This window comes from Apodemus sylvaticus, chromosome 10 (assembly GCF_947179515.1).
Source record: "Apodemus sylvaticus chromosome 10, mApoSyl1.1, whole genome shotgun sequence".
Lineage (NCBI taxonomy): Eukaryota > Metazoa > Chordata > Mammalia > Rodentia > Muridae > Apodemus > Apodemus sylvaticus.
In genome coordinates, this window is record NC_067481.1 from 104,928,684 (window position 1) to 104,951,940 (window position 23,257).

At 37.4% G+C, this 23,257-nt stretch overlaps 1 protein-coding gene across 3 annotated transcripts in view; it reads left to right on the top strand.

The window, feature by feature from the left end:
- The window catches only part of Atf7ip2 (activating transcription factor 7 interacting protein 2), a 53,429-nt gene that overhangs the window by 10,333 nt on the left and 19,839 nt on the right, over positions 1 to 23,257 (top strand). For all 3 annotated transcript variants that reach the window (XR_007979816.1, XM_052195734.1, XM_052195733.1), the window contains exons 3-6: positions 2,992 to 3,110; positions 8,140 to 8,274; positions 10,279 to 10,377; positions 11,868 to 12,019. Coding sequence is in view for 2 of the 3 variants with exons in the window: in XM_052195734.1 (XP_052051694.1) it covers positions 2,992 to 3,110; positions 8,140 to 8,274; positions 10,279 to 10,377; positions 11,868 to 12,019 (505 nt within the window). In the remaining variant the exon portion in view is untranslated. The remainder of the gene's footprint in view (positions 1 to 2,991; positions 3,111 to 8,139; positions 8,275 to 10,278; positions 10,378 to 11,867; positions 12,020 to 23,257) is intronic.

Below are 23,257 nucleotides of genomic sequence, written 5' to 3' on the forward strand. Positions count from 1 at the left end.
GCAGAACATGTCTGAAACTCATTTTAAACAGGAGTTGAATGTATCAAGATCTTTTTCTGGACATGATGAGAAATATAACTTTATACTAAAAAGTTGGTGGCCATCTGTTATATTGAGTGCTATAACTCAATACTACAGATAACGAGAATCAACAAAATAATTTCCAGTTTAAAGTGAATCAGAGTAATTGTGCTGGTAGTGCCATTTGAAAACTGAAAAATGTAGTTGGGTCTGTTACTGTGGTGTTTTAAATTGTGAACATATTCATAGTCAAAGTGGAAGTTCTTACTTGGCCTTAATAGGAGTAACAGTACGTGTATGCCTCTGCATCCTTTGGAGAAATTCAAATAGTCACTCTCCTTAGGGGGATTTTAAAGTCTTAAACATACAAAAAAGGGTGTATAGATAGGACAAGAAGTAAATGATGGCTGTGTTTTCAAACTGTTTTGCTTATGAACTATTCTTGATTCTGAGATGGAAAGATGTTGTTAAAGGAGAAATTATGGCTAGTCACTGTAATTATTGGCTTTATTGCCATTGCTAGAGTGGGCAACAGGCAGGTCCAAATATGGTTGAAAAGCGCTCTTTTCCGAATCTGGGGTTGTATTTACCTCAGTTGACAGAGTGCTTGCTTACTGTATGTGAAACTCTGGATTTAGTCCCCAGCACCACATAAATTGGACATTGTGGTGCATGCCTGTAATCCAGAGCACTAAAGATGTAGAGACAGAAGGATCAGCAGTTTTAGGTCATCCTTGACTACATAGCAAATTTGAGGACAGACTGTTCTACATGAAACAACAATAAACCTTCATATCATGTGGGCAGGTTAAAATTATAGCCAAAGAAAAAGAAATAAGATACAGAGGAGAAGCAGCCTGACTGGCTAGTGTGTGTCTGTTATACTTAATCATTCAATCACCTTTGAGTTTTGAAACAGCTTGTTTCCATAGAAGTAGGTTATACAAGCTAGAGAACTAACTTAGCAATTAAAAGCACTGGCTGCTCTTGTGGAGGATGCAGGTTTGATTCCCAGCACTCTGATGATGGCTCACAAGCATTTATAACTCTAGTTCCAGGATATCTGATGCCCTTTTCAGGTGCTTTTCCATCATACACGTGATACACTGAGGATGCAGACATTCAGTACCCCTTCCCCCAAAAAGTCAGCTATAGTCTGTTTACACATCAAGTTAAATTATGATTTACCACATAGAGAAAGACACCAAAACCAAACTACAAATACCTATGCAGGCAGCTTTAGAGCAAACTTGATTGCATTTAATGATACCCACTATATCTAAAGGAAAGTGAATTGTTACTCCAAAAAAAGATCACTTTTTCCATGAATGTATAGAAAGTCTCAAAAGGTAGTTTGTTGTAGGTTGTTCATTTTAACTTTGTCTCTTGTTATTTTAAGATTTTGTTTATTAGGTCATAGGTTTTTATTAGCATTCATTAATTGTACATGACAGGTTTCACTGACGTGTATGTATAAAAATACATACATGAATATTTTGATCTGCTCCCATCCTTATTACCATCTCTATTCCTTGTTTTGATGATTCCTTCTTCTTCAGACTGAGAATACTTTTTAATGGCAGATCTCTTATCTATCCTGACTGATTTCTAACACAGCAAAAGAAGAAGAGGGTTAAAACTAAATAATCTCTCTTATACCTTCATGGGTGTTGTTGTGATCCAATGAGTTTAATTAGTGTTGCTTACAGGAACATGGATATATTACTAAATTAAGTAACTCCCCTCTTTCTGTGAACATTAACTGCCAATAGCTCCTTGGGAACTTTATAAGTCCCCCTACATTTAAGTATATTAAGTTATTGGTAAATCTATTTCTTTCCATAGTATTGATTTATAGATCATATACCAAATAAGAGATGATTGATGCCATTAATTCATATATGTCTATGTATGGATCAGTAGATAAAGAGGCACATTTAGCCAGGTGGTGATGGCTCACGCCTGTAATCCTAGCACTCTGGGAGCCAGAGGCAGGCGGATTTCTGAGTTCGAGGCCAGCCTGGTCTACAGAGTGAGTTCCAGGACAGCCAGGGCTATACAGAGAAACCCTGTCTCGAAAAAAACAAAAATCCAAAAAACAAAACAAGAGGCACATTTAAAGCCTGGTGACCTGAGTTTGATTTCAGGAACCCACATAAAGGTAGGAGAGAACTGACTTCACAAAGATGTCCTCTGACCTCCACACTTAATGTGATGGCATGTTCACAAACATATATTGTGTACTATGTACACATGTACACACTATATAGAATCTTTTGTGTATGTTTAGAGTATAGAATAATTATTTTTAACAAGATAATTTAAATTGCTGAAGAACTTCATCAAAGTAATGGATTCCTTACATGCCTATATATAGAAAGCTTTAAATTATACAATTCACTTAGGGTTGTGTTTTGATGTTTTGTTTGTTTTGCTTTTTTATATTGTGGTTATATATTTGGCAGGGTTTTTTTTTTCTCATGTATTTTGGTGAGATAGGGCCTCATTATACAGCTCAGTCTGGCCTTGATTCTTGGTCTCCTTACTATCTCCCAAAAGTTGTAATTTGAACCATTTGTCACCTTGTCCAGTAGATATTCCATAAAACCAGACTGAAATGGTTTATATCTGAGACCAGAATCCTATTAAAGATTTCTTTGTTAAAGAACATTTTTATGGAAAAAAAATTTATGTAGTTTTTTATTTTGTTTGTTTGTTTGTTTGTTTATGTAAAGTATCACTATGTAGCACTGTCTAGCCCTGAACCCACAGAGATCTAACTTCCTCTACCTCTTGAGTGCTGGGATTAAAGTCATGCACCACAATGCCCAGCTAAAGTATTAATTAAAAAAAAAAATTTAAGTACTGTTGTTATCACATTTTAATTTTTTTGCTTGATTATACTCCTAAATTATTTATTTTCTTCTTAGGAAGGAATATTTTTATCTATAATCTTTTTCTCTCTTCAAGGCCATAATCAGAAGATGTTTTCAGAAAACAAAGAAAATGTTAAGGTCATGAAAACTTCAGAGCAAATTAATGAAAATGCTTGTGAGGCTCTGGAAAGGCATACAGCACTGCTAGAACAGGTAATGTTTGGCTTAAAATATTTACCTTAGGAACTTATGATTAGTAAAAAATGTTGAAAGGGCTAGAGAGATAGCAGAAGTTAAGCGTACTTGCTACTTTTGCAGAGGACCTGAGATCAGATCCCAGCACCCATGTTTGGTGGCTTACAACATGTATCTCAACACACACCCACACCCATCCACCCCCATCCCCATGTAATATCTTAGGGTTATTGTTGTTGTGACCATTGTTATTGTTGGTAAACACCATGACCAAAAGCAGCATGAGGAGAAAAGAATTTATTTTGCTTAAATATCAAAGTAAGTCACTGGGGAAAGTAGTCAAGGCAGGGACCAGGAGCTGATGCAGAGCCTATAGAGGAATGCTGCTTACTGGCTTGCTCAGCCTGCTTTCTTTTAGAACCTAAAACTACCAGCCCAGGAATGGCACCACCCACAATGGACTAGGCTCTCCCCCATCAATCACTAATTAAGAAAATTCCATACTGGCTTCTACAGCCCAACCTTAATGGAGGTGTTTTCTCAATTGTGGTTTCCTCCTCAGATGATTCTAGCTTTAAGTTCTATTCTTTAAGTTGACATAAAACTAGCAAGACATAATTCAGACAAAATCAATAAGAGATAAATGATTTACATTACCAGTATATTTCTATTTTCAGGAATGATTCAGGTAATCTACTGAATTGCATGTCTGTAAATGTCTCATAGAAAGAGATGGAGTTTTTATTTAATAGGCTGCCAAATGTGTAAGTCGAACATGGGATGACCTTGAGCTTTATTTATAGTCCAGCATTTTGTATTGGTCATGAGGTTTTTTTGATCAACAGCAGTAGCTCTTTATTGATTGCCTTACAATTGTTTACTATTTCATAGACTCAGACAACCTTGTAGTCCATTTTGGAGTCTTGATACATTCAAGTTATATACCTCTTCTTCCAAACTAACCTAGGTAAACTGCCTTTTAACATGGTTAACTACACTTCTTGTTGTCATTTTTACCTAATTATGTGTTTCTATGTGGCCTATCTGTCTGATAAACTATGAAATGAAATATAACTTCAGGCTAGGCATAGTGGTACATTCCTTTAATCATCAGCACTCGAGACAATTAGAGGTAGGCATCTCTTTTTTAATTCTGAGGCCAGACATGTCTCTAGAGTAGCTTCCAGGATAGCCAGGCAGGGCTATACAGAGAAACCCTGTCTCAAAGAAATAAAACAAAACAAAAACAACAAAAGGCTGGGGTTGGGTGAGTGGATATAATCTTCAATTCTAGTGGGATAGCTGTATTCTGGTTCTGTTTTGATGAGTCTGATTGTTATTTGTGAGATTGATATATATTATTGAAAACAGTAGTAAACTGGAGCTATATGAATTGAAGTCGACATTTTGAAGATGAATTTGATTTTTGAATTTAACATGTTTATGTGCTAAATATTAGATTACTGTGCAAAATTTAATATCAATTTTTATAGAACTTACTTGTATAGTAATGTATACTAATTTTTCATTATAAAACATCAGGAAAGAGTAAAGCAGCTTTTAAGCAGTGCTAGGTATAGTACATACCTTTAGTCTAGCACCTGTGATGAAAAGGCAGAAGGATCTCTTTGATCCTTTCCCAATCTGTTGGTTGCTGTTTTGTCCTTTTGACAGTGTCCTTTGCCTTACAGAAACTTTGTGATTTTATGAGGTCCCATTTGTCAATTCTTGATATTAGAGCTTAAGCTATTGGTGTTCTGTTCAGGAACTTTTCCTCTGTGTCCATGTCCTCAAGGGTCTTCCCCAGTTTCTTTTCTATTAGTTTCTTTTCTATTGGTTTCTTTTCTATTAGTTTCAGTGTGTCTGGTTTTATGTGGAGGTCCTTGATCCACTTGGATTTGAGTTTAGTACAAGGAGATAAGAATGGATCAATTCTCATTCTTCTGCATGCTGACCTCCAATTGAACCAGCACCATTTGTTGAAAAGGCTATCTTTTTTCCACTGGATGGTTTCAGCTCCTTTGTCAAAGATCAAATGACCATAGGTGTTTGGGTTCATTTCTGGGTCTTCAATCCTATTCCATTGATCCACTTGCCTGTCACTGTACCAATACCATGCAGTTTTTATCACTATTGCTCTGTAGTAATGTTTGAAGTCTGGGATACTGATTCCCCCAGAAGTTTTTTTTACTTTTTTTTGCTGTCCTGGGTTTTTTTGTTATTCCAGATGAATTTGAAAATTGCTCTCTCTAACTCTATGAAGAACTGAGTTGGGATTTTGATGGGGATTGCGTTGAATCTGTAAATCGCTTTTGGCAAGATGGCCATTTTAACTATATTAGTCCTGCTAATCCATGAGCATGGAAGATTTTTCCATTTTCTGAGGTCTTCTTCGATTTCCTTCTTCAGAGACCTGAAGTTCTTGTCGTATAGATCTTTTACTTGTTTGGTTAGAGTCACACCAAGATACTTTATGTTGTTGTTTGTGGCTGCTGTGAAGGGTGTCATTTCCCTAATTTCTTTCTCAGTCTGCTTATCATTTGAGTAAAGGAAGGCTACTGATTTGCTTGAGTTGGTTTTGTAACCAGCCACTTTGCTGAAGTTGTTTATCAGCTGTAGGAGTTCTCTGGTAGAATTTAGAGAACCAAACAACCCTATTAAAAATGGGGTACATGAATTCATTGTTTCTAATGGCTGAATAGTACTCCATTGTGTAGATATACCACATTTTTTGCATCCACTCTTCTGTTGAGGGATACCTGGGTTCTTTCCAGCATCTGGCAATTATAAATAGGGCTGCTATGAACATAGTAGAGCATGTATCCTTATTACATGGTGGGGAATCCTCTGGGTATATGCCCAGGAGTGGTATAGCAGGATCCTCGAAGTGTCATGACCAGTTTTCGGAGGAACTGCCAGCCTGATTTCCAGAGTGGTTGTACCAATTTGCAACCCCACCAGCAGTGGAGGAGTGTTCCTCTTTCTCCATACCCTCTCCAACACCTGCTGTCTCCTGAATTTTTAATCTTAGCCATTCTGACTGGTGTAAGGTGAAATCTCAGGGTTGTTTTCATTTGCATTTCCCTAATGACTAATGAAGTTGAGCATTTTTTAAGATGCTTCTCCGCCATCCGAAGTTCTTCAGGTGAGAATTCTTTGTTTAACTCTGTACCCCATTTTTAATAGGGTTGTTTGGTTTTCTGGAGTCTAACTTCTTGAGTTCTTTATATATATTGGATATTAGCCCTCTATCTGATGTAGGATTGGTGAAGATCTTTTCCCAATTTGTTGGTTGCCGATTTGTCCTCTTGATGGTGTCCTTTGCCTTACAGAAACTTTGTAATTTTATGAGGTCCCATTTGTCAATTCTTGCTCTTAGAGCATATGCTGCTGGTGTTCTGTTCAGAAACTTTCTCCCTGTACTGATGTCCTCAAGGGTCTTCCCCAGTTTCTTTTCTGTTAGCTTCAGAGTATCTGGCTTTATGTGGAGGTTCTTAGGCAAATGGATGGAGCTAGAGAACATCATAGTGAGGTAACCCAGACTCAAAAGGTGAATCATGGTATGCACTCACTAATAAGTGGATTATTAACCTAGAAAACTGGAATACCCAAAACATAATCCACACATCAAATGAGGTACAAGAAGAAAGGAGGAGTGGCCCCTTGTTCTGGAAAGACTCAGTGAAGCAGTATTCGGCAAAACCAGGACGGGGAAGTGGGAAGGGGTGGGTGGGAGGACAGGGGGAGAGAATGGGGCTTACGGGACTTTCAGGGAGTGGGGGGCTAGAAGAGGGGAAATCATTTGAAATGTAAATAAAAAATATATCGAATAAAAAAAAAAGGAAAAAATGGGGTACAGATCTAAACAAAGAATTTTCACCTGAAGAACTTTGGATGGCTGAGAAGCAACTTAAGAAACGTTCACATCGTTAGTCATTAGGGAAATGCAAATCAAAACAACCCTGAGATTTCACCTCACACCCGTCAGAATGGCTAAGATTAAAAACTCAGGAGACAGTAGGTGTTGGCGAGGATGTGGAGAAAGAGGAACACTCCTCCACTGCTGGTGGAATTGCAGGATGGTACAACCACTTTGGAAGCCAGTCTGGCAGTTCCTCAGAAAACTGGACATGACACTTCCGGAGGACCCTGCTATACTTCTGGGCATATACCCAGAGGATTCCCTGGCATGCAATAAGGACACATGTTCCACTATGTTCATAGCAGCCTTATTTATAATAGCCAGAAGCTGGAGAGAACCCAGATGTCCCTCAATGGAGGAATGGATACAGAAAATGTGGTATATTTACACACTGGAATACTACTCAGCAGTTAAAAACAATGAATTCATGAAATTCTTAGGCAAATGGTTGGAACTGGAAAATATCATCCTAAGTCAGGTAACCCAATCACAAAAGAATACACATGGAATGCAATCACTGATAAGTGGATATTAATTAGCCCAGAAGCTCTGAATTCTAAAGACACAATTAGCATATCAAATGATAACCCAAGAAGTGGGAAAGAAAGGGCCCTGGTTCTGAAAAGAGTTGATCCAGCATTGTAGGGAGTACCAGGACAAAGAAATGGGAGGGGGGTGATTGGGAAATGGGCAGAGGGAAGAGGGCTTATGAGACCGATGGGGAGGGGGGACCCGGGAAGGGGAAAGCATTTGGAATGTAAACAAAGAATATAGAAAATAGATAGATAGATAGATAGATAGATAGATAGATAGATAGATAGATAGATAGATAAAATCCCCAAAAAATAAAAGTAGGAGTCAACTGGAGAGAAGGCTCAGAAGTTAATAACACTGACTTCCTCTAGCGGGCCCTCAAGTTCTAGCGCCCACATGCCACCTCAGATTATCTCTAAGCTCCTGTTCCAGGGGAATCTGATGCCCTCTTCTGGCCTCTGCGATGTAGCACATGCATACATGCACACAAAACATAAAAATAAAAAGTAGTAAGTGAAATTGTTTTAAAATTTTTTTAAAATTTAAAACTTGCATAAGACATACTAGTTTGGGCTTTTATTTAAATTCTAGGTTAAACATTGGATTCGACAGGAGATCTGCATGATAAACTGTAATTTATTTGATAAAAAACTGAGTGAATTGAATGAACGGATTGGGAAGACCCAGTGCAGGAGTAAGCATGAAGCAATAGCTAATGAACTCTTTGTAAGTATCTCACTTTATTTTCTTCCTTTAATATATGTAGAATGTGGTTATGTGCTGTATGTTAGGAAAGGGAGGCAATAAAATAGTAGTTCTCAACCTTTCTAATGCTGTAGCCCTTCAGTACAGTCCCTCATATTATGGGGACCCCCCAAACATAAAATTACTTTTGTTGCTGCCTCATAATTATAATTTTTTTACTGTTAATGTCGTGACCCACAGATTGAGAACCACTGCAATAAAAGAAGCTCAACTAATTTAAGATTTGAGAAATAGTCTTAGTTCTAATAGGCATTCTATAGTCATTGAGGATTATCTGAGGTATGTAAGTATTTTATTTCCATTCTAATATGTGTCTTATTAGAACTTACATAACTTATTTTAAGATCTTTCAAACTTTTTTGGAAAAAAAAAAGACAGAACTTTTTCTTTTTAAAAAAAAGATTTCTAGGATTTTTGGTCTGACATTTTTGACCAACACCAGTTTTATTGCAGACAAGTTAAGTTTCCTGTTTTGTTTTTTGAGGTTGGACCTGGCTATATATAGTCTAGGATAACTTTGAACTCTGTATCATTCTGATTTAGTCCCCTTAATTTTGGAATTGTAACCATGTACCATCAGAACCAGCCCTTTCCATTCTTAACTATCTTATGTAACCAATTGTCACTTATCAGTTTTCTACATTTTGGGTTCTGTGTCTGTACTTACTGTACTGGCTGGTTTTGTTTATCAACTTCACACAAGCAGGAGTTATCACAGGAGCTTCAGTTGAGGAAATGCCTCCATGACATCCAGCTGTAAGGCATTTTCTCAATTATCAAAGGGGGAGGGCCCATTTTGGGTGGTGCCATCCCTGGGCTGGTAGTCCTGAATTCTATAGGCAGAGGAAGTGAGCCAGTAAGAAACATCCTTCCATGGCCTCTGTATCAGCTCCTGTATTGTGACCTGCTTGAATTCCAGTCCTGACTTCCTTTAGTGATGAATAGCAGGGTGGAAGTGTAAGCTGAATAAACCCTTTTCTCCCTAACTTGTTTCGTGGTCATGAAGTTTGTGCATGAATACAAACCCTGACTAAGACACTAACTACAGACATATTTTTGCTTTTAATGTAATGAAGTCTCATTACATAGCCCCAACTACCCCACCATCATGGAATTCACTGTGTAGATTATGCTGGCCTCTCATTCATAGAGACCCGCCTGTCAGTGCCTCCTTAATGCAGAGATTAAAGGCATGCACCAATATAGACAGACTGGAAATATTTAGAGAAAAAGTGTATTGAATAGATACCATCTTTTTTTCTGGTCAGTATTCCCTGAACAGTGCAGTGTAACAACTCTGTAGTAACATTTCTGTTGCATTAGACACTGTAAGCAAAACTAATTTAAACTGCACAAGAGAATGTATATGCTTTTAACATCTGCAGATTTTTCTATCTAAAGCACCTATACGTTCTATAGATATCTATAGACCTATAGAAATACTAGGAACTATTCCTCCATGGATAGCAAGTGATGATGACCTTGTAAAAATTTATCACTGGGGCTGGTGATCTAGCTAAGTTGTATTGCTAGCATAGCTAGTAGTAAGTCCTGAGTTTGATCCCCAACAAACATAAACAGGGCACACTGTTGTACAATTCCATTACCTAGAGATGGAGTCAGGAAAACTAGGAATTCAAAGACATCTTTGACTACATAGGGACCACCCTATCAAGGCCACCCTGAAATACATGAAACCATACCTACAAATGATTAATAAATGAATAAATAAGTGCATTTAAAGAGTAAAGATGCTAGCTAAAAAGATGGGAGATTAGAAGGCATTCCCTGTTGGGGGTCATTGTGGCCTAGAATCATGAAAGGTAATGAAGTAAAAGAAGACCTTTTCATTTATTTGTGTAGATGCCTTGCATTTCATAAGACTGTTTGGTCAAGTAGTTGTTTTCATTCTTTTGTAGTATTTGGTACTCTGGTTTTGTATTCACTTAGTTTTCTTTATTCTAGGTAAAAATAAGAAGACTTCAAAAACGTATCAAAACAGTATTATCGTCTCAAGGAAATTGTTTAGAAACAAACATATTACCTAATAATACAGTCTATAAGGTTTGTATATACACATGTTCTGCTTGACTTGTTGGATCATAAGATGTGAATATACTTCCAAATAAGACATAAAGCTTGGACACAATGTTGGTTCTTGATTTTTAAACTTGAATGAGAAAAAAAAAATACAGAAGTGGTACTGAAGGAGGGACTGTATAATGAAAAGGAGCCAGGACTTGATGATCTGGGAAATTCTCAGCATATCCAGAGCACAACTCTAAAATTAGATTTGTGGACAGAAAAATAGCTATGGGGTACAAGGATATGTACAGCCACTACCTTTTCCAAGTCCTTGGAAGAACCAAAATGTTCTTGCTACTTACTCCCTTTATAGTCACTCTATTTGGGTCAGTATGTGCATCCTGGCTTCCTCTGAGCTGTGGTTTCACTAACAACTTCTTTAATGGTCTTTGTGTGCTCTTCTGCTTGGCTTCATTCTTTGGGCTCCATACAGTTACCTGTGATCACTATGCAAGTGCTGCCTCTGTCCTCACTGCTGTCAGCCTGTGTTGATCATCACAGAGTGGATTGGCCTGATGGCTCTGGTGTGCTGAGTGCTGCTACTGCTGCTACAGTAGTCTACACTCTTTTACAGGCCTACTATGTGTGGGAAGATGCCAATATTGCTTTTGAAGTAGATATGGTGGCATTCTCATTGTTGGACTATGCTTGCTATTGCTGCTGAAGCCAGTTACAAGTTACATTTCCTCTGCCCCAAGTGTTGACCCAGCTGCCACTGTGGTTTATGAAGTGGAATGATCATGTCTTCTGATACTGGGGTTGGGTCAGCACCACTATTGTGTATTAGAAACAAGGGATGGATAGATGTCTGCCATCCTTATAATCTAGTATGGAGTATGTACTCACTGTGGTCATGAGGTCTGTATCTAGTTTCCCTTTTTCATTAAACTTTTTAGCTGCTTTATGCTTACCCATTGAATTTTTTATAAGGCTGTAAAGTTGTAGTTAGAGAAGAGGAAGAAAATGAATCCAAGTTACCTTATCCTGGAAGTGCAGACATCAGTGACCTACTTTGCCTCCCAGTGCTGCTTGGACATAGTCATATGTAACATCAGTTTATTTGTATAATAGCACTTCGGGCTAAATGTGTCTACTGCAGTGTCCTTGCCACCCCTTAGAAAGGGTCATGCTCATTCTCAGCTGAGGCATGGAGTCACCTTGAACCTCAAGGCTTAAATATAACAATTGGAAGTTAAAAATCACTCTTTTTATTTTAGTTTTTAAAACTTAAACTACTAGAAATAAGATGTTGCATATATATTTCAGTATTTGTTTGCCCTGTTTTCAAAGTCTAGGTTTGTAATTTCATTGTTAATTCCTTGACTCATTTTGGCAGAGAAATCACTTTTATGGTCATCAGCCATTGAATTACATACCATTTAATATATATTTTAACATATATATTCAAGACTCTTCCATGTGAAATTTTACCTTCCACTCACCTGCTTTTATTCTCGTCCATTTAACAGATTACAGATTCAGAGGCTGTGAATTTGAATGTGACCCAAAAGTCAGTTAAAAATCGAAGTAAAAAAATGCCTTCTGTGAACCATACCCCTTTAAACTCTTCAGAAAAAGCAAGTAATTTGCCATCAGCTTGTGTTGCGTTTGCTTCTGAAAGGTAGGAATTTCTATAAAAATACATAAAAGTTATTTATCTAAATATATGTTTATAGTTATATTAGTTACATATAAAATAGCTTAAAACGTCACATTCACATCAACAATCTGAAGGAATTCAGCTGTTTCTCTTACCTTCTGTTTTGTTTTAATCACACTTGGGTCTTGAACTGGTCAGGTGATGGGCCATTGTGCTGCTTCCTACCTTTGTCACAATGATAATGGGTCATGTTTGGTTCCATCCATTTTGAAAGTATTATTATGATAACATCCATATGGGATATACTTAATTCTCTAGTTTTATCATAAAGCACTGCCTAGCCTGAGGGATGGGGACAAGAAGAGTGTTTTTAGAGGCAAAGAAGCAAGCTTGGTGGTTGTGACTTAGACCAACGCTGTTCTAAGGGAACATAGTGATAGTCTTTTGCTTTTATTTCTTTGAGACAGGGTCTGTGTTACCCTGGCTTGTCTGATATTTGGAACTTAACATACAGTTTTGACTTTTCTAGAGCTACCCTTGTTAATCCCACGTTACTTAGTCCTGCATTTTCATTTATTTTTATTATTTTTTTATAAATTCATTTATTATATGTGAGTACACTGTAGCTGTCTTCAGACACTCCAGAAGAGGGCATCAGATCTCATTATGGATGGCTGTGAGCCACCATGTGGCTAATGGGATTTGAACTCAGTACCTTTGGAAGATCAGTCAGTGCTCTTAACCACTGAGGCATCTCTCCAGCCCTATTTTTATTATTTTTAAGTGTGTGTGTGTGTATAATTATGTGCACATAAATACAGTCACTGAAGTGAGACTGAAGCAGCCAGTGCTGCTGATACAAGTGAAGAAGCTGACGATCCACAGTATTGGCATGGCATAGCAAATAAGTTCACTTAAACAGTGGATCTTGTCTAACACAGATACTCACTTTATGTTGTATACTGAAACAACCTGAAGTTCATGTAGCTGTGTTCCAGGCAGCTAAGCATCCTTTACAAAGTGTAACACACATGCAACTTGGCCATGATAACTTTTGTGTTTCGTCATTGTTTTTTTTTCTTTTTTGTGTTTGTTTTGAGATGGTGCTCTTTATTGACTGGCTAGCTTGAAACTAGCTTTGTAAATCAGGTTGGCCCCTGGCATACTGAGATTAAAGGCATGTGCCATTATACTTTGCCTCAGAAGGTGAGTTTTATAAAACATTTAAGGAAAAAAATGCAAACATTAAACTCTTGCCAAAAAATATGAAAAGATGCTTGTTGAATTCATTTTATAAGACATGAACCTTGACACTAAAATCAGTGTTAAAAATATTATATATATGACAAATTACCCACAAGAGTCATGAATCATAAAGAAAATAGAACAGTCTATAAAAGTTGATTGTTTCATAGTAGTACTGGTCAAACTGTCAGATTATGCAGCCTGCATTAACCTCATAAGAGGAAACCTTAAGCAGGGTCTCCTAATAAAGATTTGGGTTTTTCTTTTGTTTTGTTTGTTTTGTTTTGTTTAAATGTCACTTGTGGTCTTAGATACACTGTTATATAGCGTTTGATAAATAGTACAGTACTCAGGCATCAGGAGCTAAGCAGAAATTATCTATATAATTTTTATAAGGCAATCTTTTATTTCCCCCATTCTTGTGACACAGCTCCAGTCTCAAGTAGACTCTTAAGTGTTTCTTGTGAGATGTTGTATTGTGATTTTTGGCCTTCATGTCAGTCCACTATAATTTCTAAGCACCTTCTGCTTAGAAGAAGCACTCAGAAAATAGAGGCAGGCAGAATTAATTCTGTGAGCTTGAGGCCAGCCAGGGCTACATCTCTATGTAGCCCTGTCTCTAAAACCTAATGCTTCTTCTCATTTAGGAGCTAGTGAGATGGCTCAGGAAGTAAAAACAAACTTGCCTTAATGCCTTATGATCTTTGTTCAATTTCTGGAGCCCACATAAAAGGTTTCAGAAGAAGAGATCCATTTTACAGAGTTGGCTCTCTGATCTCTCTCTATATGCATCACTGTATATACATGCACACACTCACATGGACCTACACGATGATAATAAGGTTTAGGACTAGAGATATGGCTCAATTGATAAGAATATTTGTTATTCTTTTTTTAAAGAATTATTTTAATATATATATATTTGTTTGATATGTATGTTTGAGTACACTATAGTTGTCTTTTGACACATCAGAATAGGGCATGAAATTCCATTACAGATCGTTGTGAGCTACCATGTAGTTGCTGGGACTTGAACTCAGGACCTCTGGAAGAGTAATCAGTGCTCTTAACTGTTGAGCCATTTCTCTAGCCCCAGAACATTTGTTATTCTTTCAGAGAATCTGAATTCAGTTTCTAGCACCCACATTGTACCTTAGAACCATGTGCAACTCCAATTTCAGGAGATGCAGCACCCTCTTCTGGCATTCAAAGACAGTACATATACATACATGCGGTAGAACACAAGTTAAAAATAAACTTTTAAAAATAAAATCATAAAGCTTTAAAACCACTATTTTTAAATTCAGTTCTCTTTCAGTTCATCCCTTCCTCACATCTTGCTAGGGGCAGAACCAAGGGCCTAGAGTATGCTAGCCAAGTGCTCTACTGTTGAGTTAAATTTTTACAAAATTAATCGCAGGAGTAGGTTTGCTTCCTGCCTCAGTGGTTTAGGTTCTGAATGAAAGATACACATTCAGACTTTATATTTGAATATGCTTTAAGCCGCTCAATAGCTGGGTCACTGCCTAACCTCTCTCTACTTAGGTAATCCCGAGTTATTACTTAATAATTCCATGTTCTGTCTTGGCTACTCTTGTCCCAGAGGGCTGCCTAGCTAGGCCGCACTCTCCTAACTCCTTCATATGGCAGCCACGCCTCTATCCTATATTCTGCTCAGGTGCATGGCGGATCTCTCTCCTTCCTCCCTGTTCCAAACCTGGGAATCCTAAACCCCACCTATGTCTCTTTTCCCCAGCAGCTGTTGGCTACTGGCATCTTTATTTACCAATCAGAATTAACTGAGGCAGGTAACATGTGGATTCTCTCATGCAAACAATTTTGGGGGCCCAATTAGCATTAGAATACAAGCAGCATTAGGCCAAACCCACTGTATTTCCTCCGTTTTGTCTAGTTAAAAAGGCTCTTTTCCCTCAAAAATTGAACACAATTATGATTATGTAAATTTTAAGGTATGATATACACTTGTAATGTCCATTCCATCATATTTGTCAATTTAGATAAAGTACTCTATCATCTGTCCTAATTTAAACAGCTTACAATTCTGTACCTGAATTATGTCTGATTTGAATTTGCATTGCCATCTGAAAACTATATTCTTTCAAATCTAGAACATTTTCTTTAATGCTAAACAACTGAAGTTCAATTACGAGACTATAACTAGTCTAACCCTGTCAGAGATCTGAGAAGGAATTAAATATTACATGAATATATAGGAAGCACAAAGACATAGTTTCCAACACTTGTAGAGAGAGGCTGGAGAGATGGCTCAGTGGTTAAGAGCACTGACTACTCTGAAAGAGGTCCTGAGTTCAAATCCCAGGATCCACATGGTGGCTCATAACCATCTGTAATGGGATCAAATACCCTTTTCTGGTATGTCTGAAGACAGTGACAGTGTACTCATACATAAAATAAATTTTAAAAATGGAATCTTTAAGAAATGTACATTATCTTTCAAAAAAAAATTGTAGAGACAGCTGACTGCCTAGTCATTCCCCCCATTCCTATAACATTGAAGTATCATCTTTCTTCTGGCCCAGAACCATCTGACAGATCTTGAGTGAAGCAGGAATTATGAAGGACTGTCTTGGCAGAGCTTAGTAGTTGACTATCCCACATCCATGTGTCCTTTTTTGGACAGTAATTGTCTGCAGAATGAAAGTAGGATATTTCTCTTATCAGTGGCTAGCTAGCTTGCCACAATTGAGACAATTCCACTTGGAGGTAATGGTGCTCAGTATCTTTAAGTGGAATGGGGTTACTGTCAGAAGAAGACATGTCTCCTAGTCAAAAGATCTATTAATAATGAAATGATTTCAAATGCCATATTCTATGGATCTCCAATGCTTTTGAAGACTATCTATATAGTATATCTAGTCTGTTAAACTTTGACTACTTGTAGCTATTTACTGTTTGAATCACATTGAAATACTTTGTAGAATTAATTAAATAAATAAATCCTGTCAGTAGATTCCTGCTGCCCACCCCAATGCTTTACATTCCCAAATGAAAGGCACACACAGCCTCTATAATTTTATATGCCTTAAGTAGCACAGTAGTTGGGCCATTGCCTAGCCTCCATGTGGTTAATCCACCTCCTGCTAATAATCCCGGTTTATCGCTTCCTAAATTCTATATTCTCCCTTGGCTGCTGTGGACTCAGAGTACTGCCCGAGTGGGCTGCACTCTGGACTGTACTCCCTGCTCCTTCGTGTGGCTGCCATACCTCTCTTTCCTGCGCCTTCTCAGGCATGTTATTTCTCCTCTCCTCCACATTCTCCCACCACCACGGATCCCTTCTCCTCCATCTTGGTCCCAAGCCCAGGAAAATTCTAAGGTCCCACTTCTATCTGTCCTGCCCAGCCATTGGCTGCCAGCATCTTTATTTACCAATCAGAACCAACTAGGGTCAGGGTCCCTCAGTGTCTTACATATGGACTCTTGTGTAAACATTGTTGGGGACCCAAATTAACAGAATACAAGCAGCATTAGGCCAAACCTACTACAACACTTTATTGTAATTAAATAAGAATCTAATATTACCATAAGCTTACTATCTGGCCTTTAACTTGTATTACTTAATCATCCTAAACAGTTTGTAATAGCAGCTATTAAAAGGACTGGTTCTAAGCCTTGTATTCTTAAATGAGTTAAATAGGCGCTATGCCTATCTTAAGAGTATACAATATTAATTTTAAATTTTGTATCAATATATAAATTCTGTACCAATGTAAAAAAATATAACTTCAATTTTGCATCAAAACACAGATTTCTACCAATGTAAGATAATGGTTAGAAAATGTTTTGTTGGGCTGGTGAGATGGCTCAGCGGTTAAGAGCACTGACTGCTCTTCCGAAGGTCCTGAGTTCAAATCCCAGCAACCACATGGTGGCTCACAACCATCTGTAATGGGATCTGACCCCTTCTTCTGAAGTGTCTGAAGACTGCTACAGTGTACTCAATAAATAAATAAATCTTTAAAAAAAAAAAAAAGAAAAAAGAAAATGTTTTGTTTAAGAGTAAAAATAATAATTTATCCCTATTTGTCTAATTTTTAATCCCTATTTTGTCTATTATTCTATCTCTTTTTTCTTTTCAACCCCTTCCCTTTATCTACAAAAGAAAGCATAGAGAAGAAGAAAAGAAAGATAGAAATCCCCAAGTCTAAGCTCTCTATTTTTCCTCCCTGTCCAGCATTATGACCATTTCCAAATTATCACTTAAAATGACAACCTAGCCGTAATATATAAAATAACCATAGCCAGATACCCAAACCCACAGAATCGAGATGACAACTCTCTATAGCTTCTTCCTGCTGAATTGGGGTAATAAATTTTTTAAGAGGTGGAGAGGGGTAAGTATTTAAATAAGAAAAAATGGTTAGACTTAAGAAAGCTAGCTTTAGCATTTGTTATCTAGTCTCTGTATGGCTAGAAAGTTCAGGGCTTTACTGAGGTCCTCACTGGAGTCCTCTGAAAGGCTGAATAAACCAAGGTCATTAGGAATTAGTAGCCACCCTTGAACCTGTTCTGGTAGCCAGTCTCTAAAAGCAGGTGAGGCAGGGAGCTGGAACAGCATGCCATCCCAGCATCCCTGAGGGTTAGTCTTGTCAGAGCTGCACCTTGGTGTTTCATTCTATAATATATGAATCTTACAACCAAATTTTTAGTTCTATAAAGATTTTTGTATGGAATGTGCAAGGTGCACAAATCAGTTAAGGATGAATTTTGCTCCGTGTTTGAGCAGGTGAAAGACAACTGGTTGGTTTTGTTGTTGTTGTTACTTTATGATTTAGTTTGATCAATAACCAATTGTAATAAGTCTTCATCCATGCCATGTGAAGAACGGCATGATGAGTTTTAAGGATGCCATAACCAAAAAGATTTATTGGTGAATTTAGCTGAAGTTTTGGCTAGAGACATTTTTATGTCTAATCCAACTTCAGGACTGTTCTCCTGTGGAGGGATCAGCAATTTATGTTACCTATCCTGTTTAGTCTTCTTGAATTTTTTCTCCTGTCTGTAGCCAAGTTCTTCAGGGGGGTCATCCCCTATCACATCTGATGCATATTACTTTAGAAGGGGCCCAAAGCCTTTTCTCCTTTCCTGTTGTCTTTCCTGCCTCACTCCCAAAATAGCATATCTGTGGTCCAGTAACCCAAGATTGATTGGTTCAATTTTATAGCCTCCTTTTTCTTAGGGCCGGTTCTACTCTGACCTATCTCCCAAAGGATTAATAATGTCATTAATACCACAAAACTTACAACCACCCTCATTTTGATAATTAACTCAAAGCAATTAATTTTAAACAATCATTATTATCTACTGAAATAGAGTTGCTCTCTATCTCTGTATCTTTATTTCCATTGTGATTAAATGCCTGCCTTTCTTTGTTTTTTCATGTATAAGCAATTACCACTATTTCTCCCTTCTATCCTTAAGATACTAAAATTTTCCTTTATTCCTCCCTAAGGAGATTAATATCTGTAGATAGCAACTACCACTATTTCTCCCTTCTATCCTTAAGATAATGCAATTTTTCTTTATTTCTCCCTTCTATGGAGATTAATATCTTTATATTAATATGTGTTGAGATAGGGTTTCTGTCTCTGTGCCTCTTTTTCCCTACATTTGAAATCAAAAGCCTGAATGTATTTTTTAAAAACACTTAAAGCAATTAAAACTATTTCTCCTTTCTATTCTTAAAAAAAAGTTATTTTCCTTTATTTCTCCCTTCTAAGGAGATTAGTATCTGTGGTTATGTAATTATATCCCCTTTTTCTTTAAATAACTCAAATTTCCTATGTATGTATTTATAATCCTATTTTCAGGCTAACCTATGAGTGAATGCCATGCTAAGCTATCCCAGAATTCCCAAGAATCCAGTTGGTTGTGAAACCTTTACTTAATTTTCCATCAACTCCTCCATTCCAATCTTGTTCAAGCTCTCTGCAGCCTGCCTTCTCCCAGCAGGAGCTGTTAGCATCCCTGACTTGAGCTCTCACAGCAGCCCTTCTATCTAAGAGAGCATCCTATTGGATCACTAGCCTGCTGCCCTTGTTCCTGGGTCAGCCTGGCTAGCCTTAAGCCACAAACCCCAGAGCCATACATGCCAAGCTAGCATGAACTTTTATCCTAGTTCCAACCTGCATGGCTTAAGGAGGAACCACATGGCATGGCTCAGCTTGGTTGAGAAACCCAATTCTTCCTGCCTCTTAATCTTAAAGGGAAGGCATGTGTATTCCGTTTGGGAATCTCCAAAATTGTGTTCTTGCCAGACATGTTGGACAGCATCTGTTAAATTAAATATTTAAAAAATAAATCCTTGATAGGATCACTACCTGCCTCAATGAAATTGTGAAAAAATGAAAAAAATGAATTCATTGTTCCCAAATGAAACAAACATACTAAGCCTTTATATTTTAATATGTCTTAAGCAGCTTAATAGATGGGCCACTGCCTAACCATGTCATTAATCCCCAGTTATTATTCTGTGTTCTATCTTGCCTACTCACAACCCAGAGGGCTGCCCAACTGGGTTGTGATTTCCTAACTCTTTCATTTGGTGGCCATGCCTCCCTGTCCTGCACTCTTCTTGGTCATCATGTCTCTCCTCTCCTCCATACTCTTTCAGCATGTCAGGATCTCCTCCTTCCTGTCTCAAGCCAGGTAATCCTAAACCCTGCCTATATCTCTTCTCCCCAGCTATTGGCTACTGGCATCTTTATTTACCAATCAGAATTAACTGGGAGCTGGGTCCCTCAGTGTCTTATGTGCAGACTCTCTTCATGCAAACAATTTTGGGGACCCAGTTAACATTAGAATACAAGCTACATTAGGCCAAACCCACTATATTCTACCACTTAGCTACATCTCCAGCCTGATATCATTTATACATGTTTTACAGACAAGGAAACGAAAGCACACTAATAATTGGCAAGTCAAAATTGAAATCAAAATTTCGTCTTTGGAACCAATGTTCTTATTTATCATATGATAACATTTCCTGGAGAAATGATTCATTTTATACACATTATCATAATGATGGGAAATGGTGGTATGCAGGTAGACATAGTGCTGGAGAAGTAGCTGAGAGTTCTAAATCCAGATCTGCAGGCAGCATGAAGTGAGAGTGAGCCACTAGGCCTGGCTTGAGGTTCTGAAACCTCAAAACCCACCCCTCAGTGATATACTTCCTCCAGCAAGGCCACACCCTCAATATTCCCTATGAGTTTATGGGGATCATTTTCATTCAGACCATGACAGCATGCATGCTCACACTTGTATAGAACTAGGAAGACAACTTTCAGGACTTTTTTTCCTTTAATCATTTGGGTCTCGGGATATAGATTAGGTCATCAGGCCTTTTACCTTCTAATCATTTCACTGGCCCAAGGTACAGATCATTAATTGAATTCTAGCAAAATGTAACAAGAATATTGAATTTTCACAAAATAAACCATTGAGAAATACCAGGGGTTGCTGAGCATACATACCTACAATGCTAGTAGTGAGGAACTGGAGGCAGAAAAGAGAAATCACAGCTATATAGCAAGTCCAAGCCAGCCTGGGCTACTTTGTCTATCAGAGATGGAAGCATCAGTGATGCCTTACCTACCTTATGCCTGTGTAACAATCACTAATCTGACTATTGCCATAATTACTTAACCACCGTAGTATTCCAGCACCATGAATTGCATGTTTCTTGAATTTGTACACATGAGATCATACTCATGAATAATTTATCTCTTGATCATTTTTTATATATATTTTTATATTTTTTAAAAGATTTATTTATTTTATGTATTCACCATTGTTCTCTTCAGACATACCAGAAGAGGGCATCAGATCCCATTACAGATGTTTGTGAGCTTCCATGTGGTTGCTGGAAATTGAACTCAGGGCCTCCAGAAGAGCAGTCAGTGCTCTTAACTGCTGAGCCATCTCTCCAGTCCTCTCTTGAAAATCCATGGATGCTGTTGCTTAACTACAGTGGTTTATCCATTGTTGCTGAATTATGTCTTTGCATCAATAGACCATGACAAATCTATTTAGTCCACAGTAATGTGGATTGGTTGCAGGTTGAAGAAAGTTTTTGTATATATGAAGAATAATAAAGACTTCCACAGAGTTAGACAGGTGTGGGTAAATATAAAGTAATTTTTGGTTTTATATCTAATGCACATGGGAAACTTTTTTTTTAGACAAGGTTTCACCGTATAGCTTTTTGGGCTGGAACTTGTTATATAGACCACACTGGCCTCTGAAGTTATCTGCTGCACCACCATGCCTGAAAACACCTATTAGAATTTGAAACAGTACTATTTTCAGTACTATCAGTGAACCAAAAAAATGTAAACAAATTAGACAACAAAATATTGCCAAATTATAGGAGACCTAAATATATGATGGAATATGTCTTTATGATTTAGAAAGCTGATTATTGTTAAGACATCACGATATATGTTTAATGTAATTTCAAGAAGCCATGGCAGATATTTTGTAGAATATAGCAAACTGATTAAAACTTAAGGAAATAAAAAGACATGACTGATAAGTACTGCTCTAAAATGAAAGCAAGGTTGGTAGACTCACTTCATTCAGAACCTACTGGGGCAGTAGTAATTACAATAGTGGCTGCATGGAGAAGCATGTAGATCAATGTATATATATATATATATATTTTTTAATGTTCCTTGGGATAGCTAGAAGGGAAAAATGTCATTCTTAGCTATATAATGAAACCAGTTAGACTATATAAGGTGCTGGCTCAAAAGAGTAAAATTAATAATACTTCAGCTCATTTTGGATTTTGGGGTTTTGTTGTTGTTTTGTTTTTGTTTTGTTTTTTGAGACAGGATTTCTCTGTGTAGCCCTGACTGTCCTGGAACTCACTCTGTAGACCAGGCTGGCCTTGACCTCAGATACCCAACTGTCTCTGCCTCCTGCACCACCATACCTGGCCCTCAGCACTTTATACATAAAACTTGAATCAAAGTGAATCCTGAATATAAATACTAAAAATATGACATCTCATAAGATGGATCTCAGGTGATCAGCCTTGGCAATAAGCACCTTTACTTGCGGAGTTGTAGGGCCAGCCTACCAGACTTATCTGAACAACTGTGTGAGGACATAACATTAAATATTTAACAAAGCTCATGTACTATCAATTCATTTATATGATCCACAAGCACAGTATTTATATTTTTGAGTTATGGAAAATTAATCTAGCATTTCAACACACTTATGTAGTTGCTATATTTTAACAAAGTTCTTAATAAAAAGCCTAGGTCATAAAAGTATGGGTTGAAATGGCAGAAAAATATGGACCTTAGGCTTAGAATTAGTGGTGAGGTAGTGGCAGCTATGGTCTAGTAATTTTTGTTTCTCTAGTCTGGCTTTCTGAGTGCTAGAACCACAGATATATGGGATGCCCAGCCTCAGTCATGTGTTCTTTGGGTCTTAATTTTTTTTTTCAGTTATAAGTATTTTTTTGAACAGAACTATATGCATTAAAGTGATATTTCATATGCTTATGTGTCTGGTATATTAGTATATTATATTGTGACTATATTCCCACTAAATTTTACTTATCTATTACTGCATTTTCTTGTACTTCAAAAAATCTTTTTTTTTTTTTACTTCAAAAAAATCATATGGTAATTGGTATATGCAATGTCACTTGTGGATGTCAGAGGACAGCGCATGTAGTTAGTTCTCTCTTTCTACTGCATGGGTTGCAGAGACTAAATTTAGGCCATCAAGTTTGTCATCAAGTGCCTTAACCTGTAGAGCCTCCTTTCCAGCCCTACCTGTACTTATGGATTATATAAATGAATTGTTAGTACATGGGCTTTGTTAAATATTTAATGTTATGTCCTCACACAGTTGTTTAGGTAAATCCAGTAGGGCTGGCCCTGCAACTCAGCAAGTAAAGGTTTTTTTTGCCAAGGCTGATCACCTGAGATCCAAATGATCTCCACAGAGAGA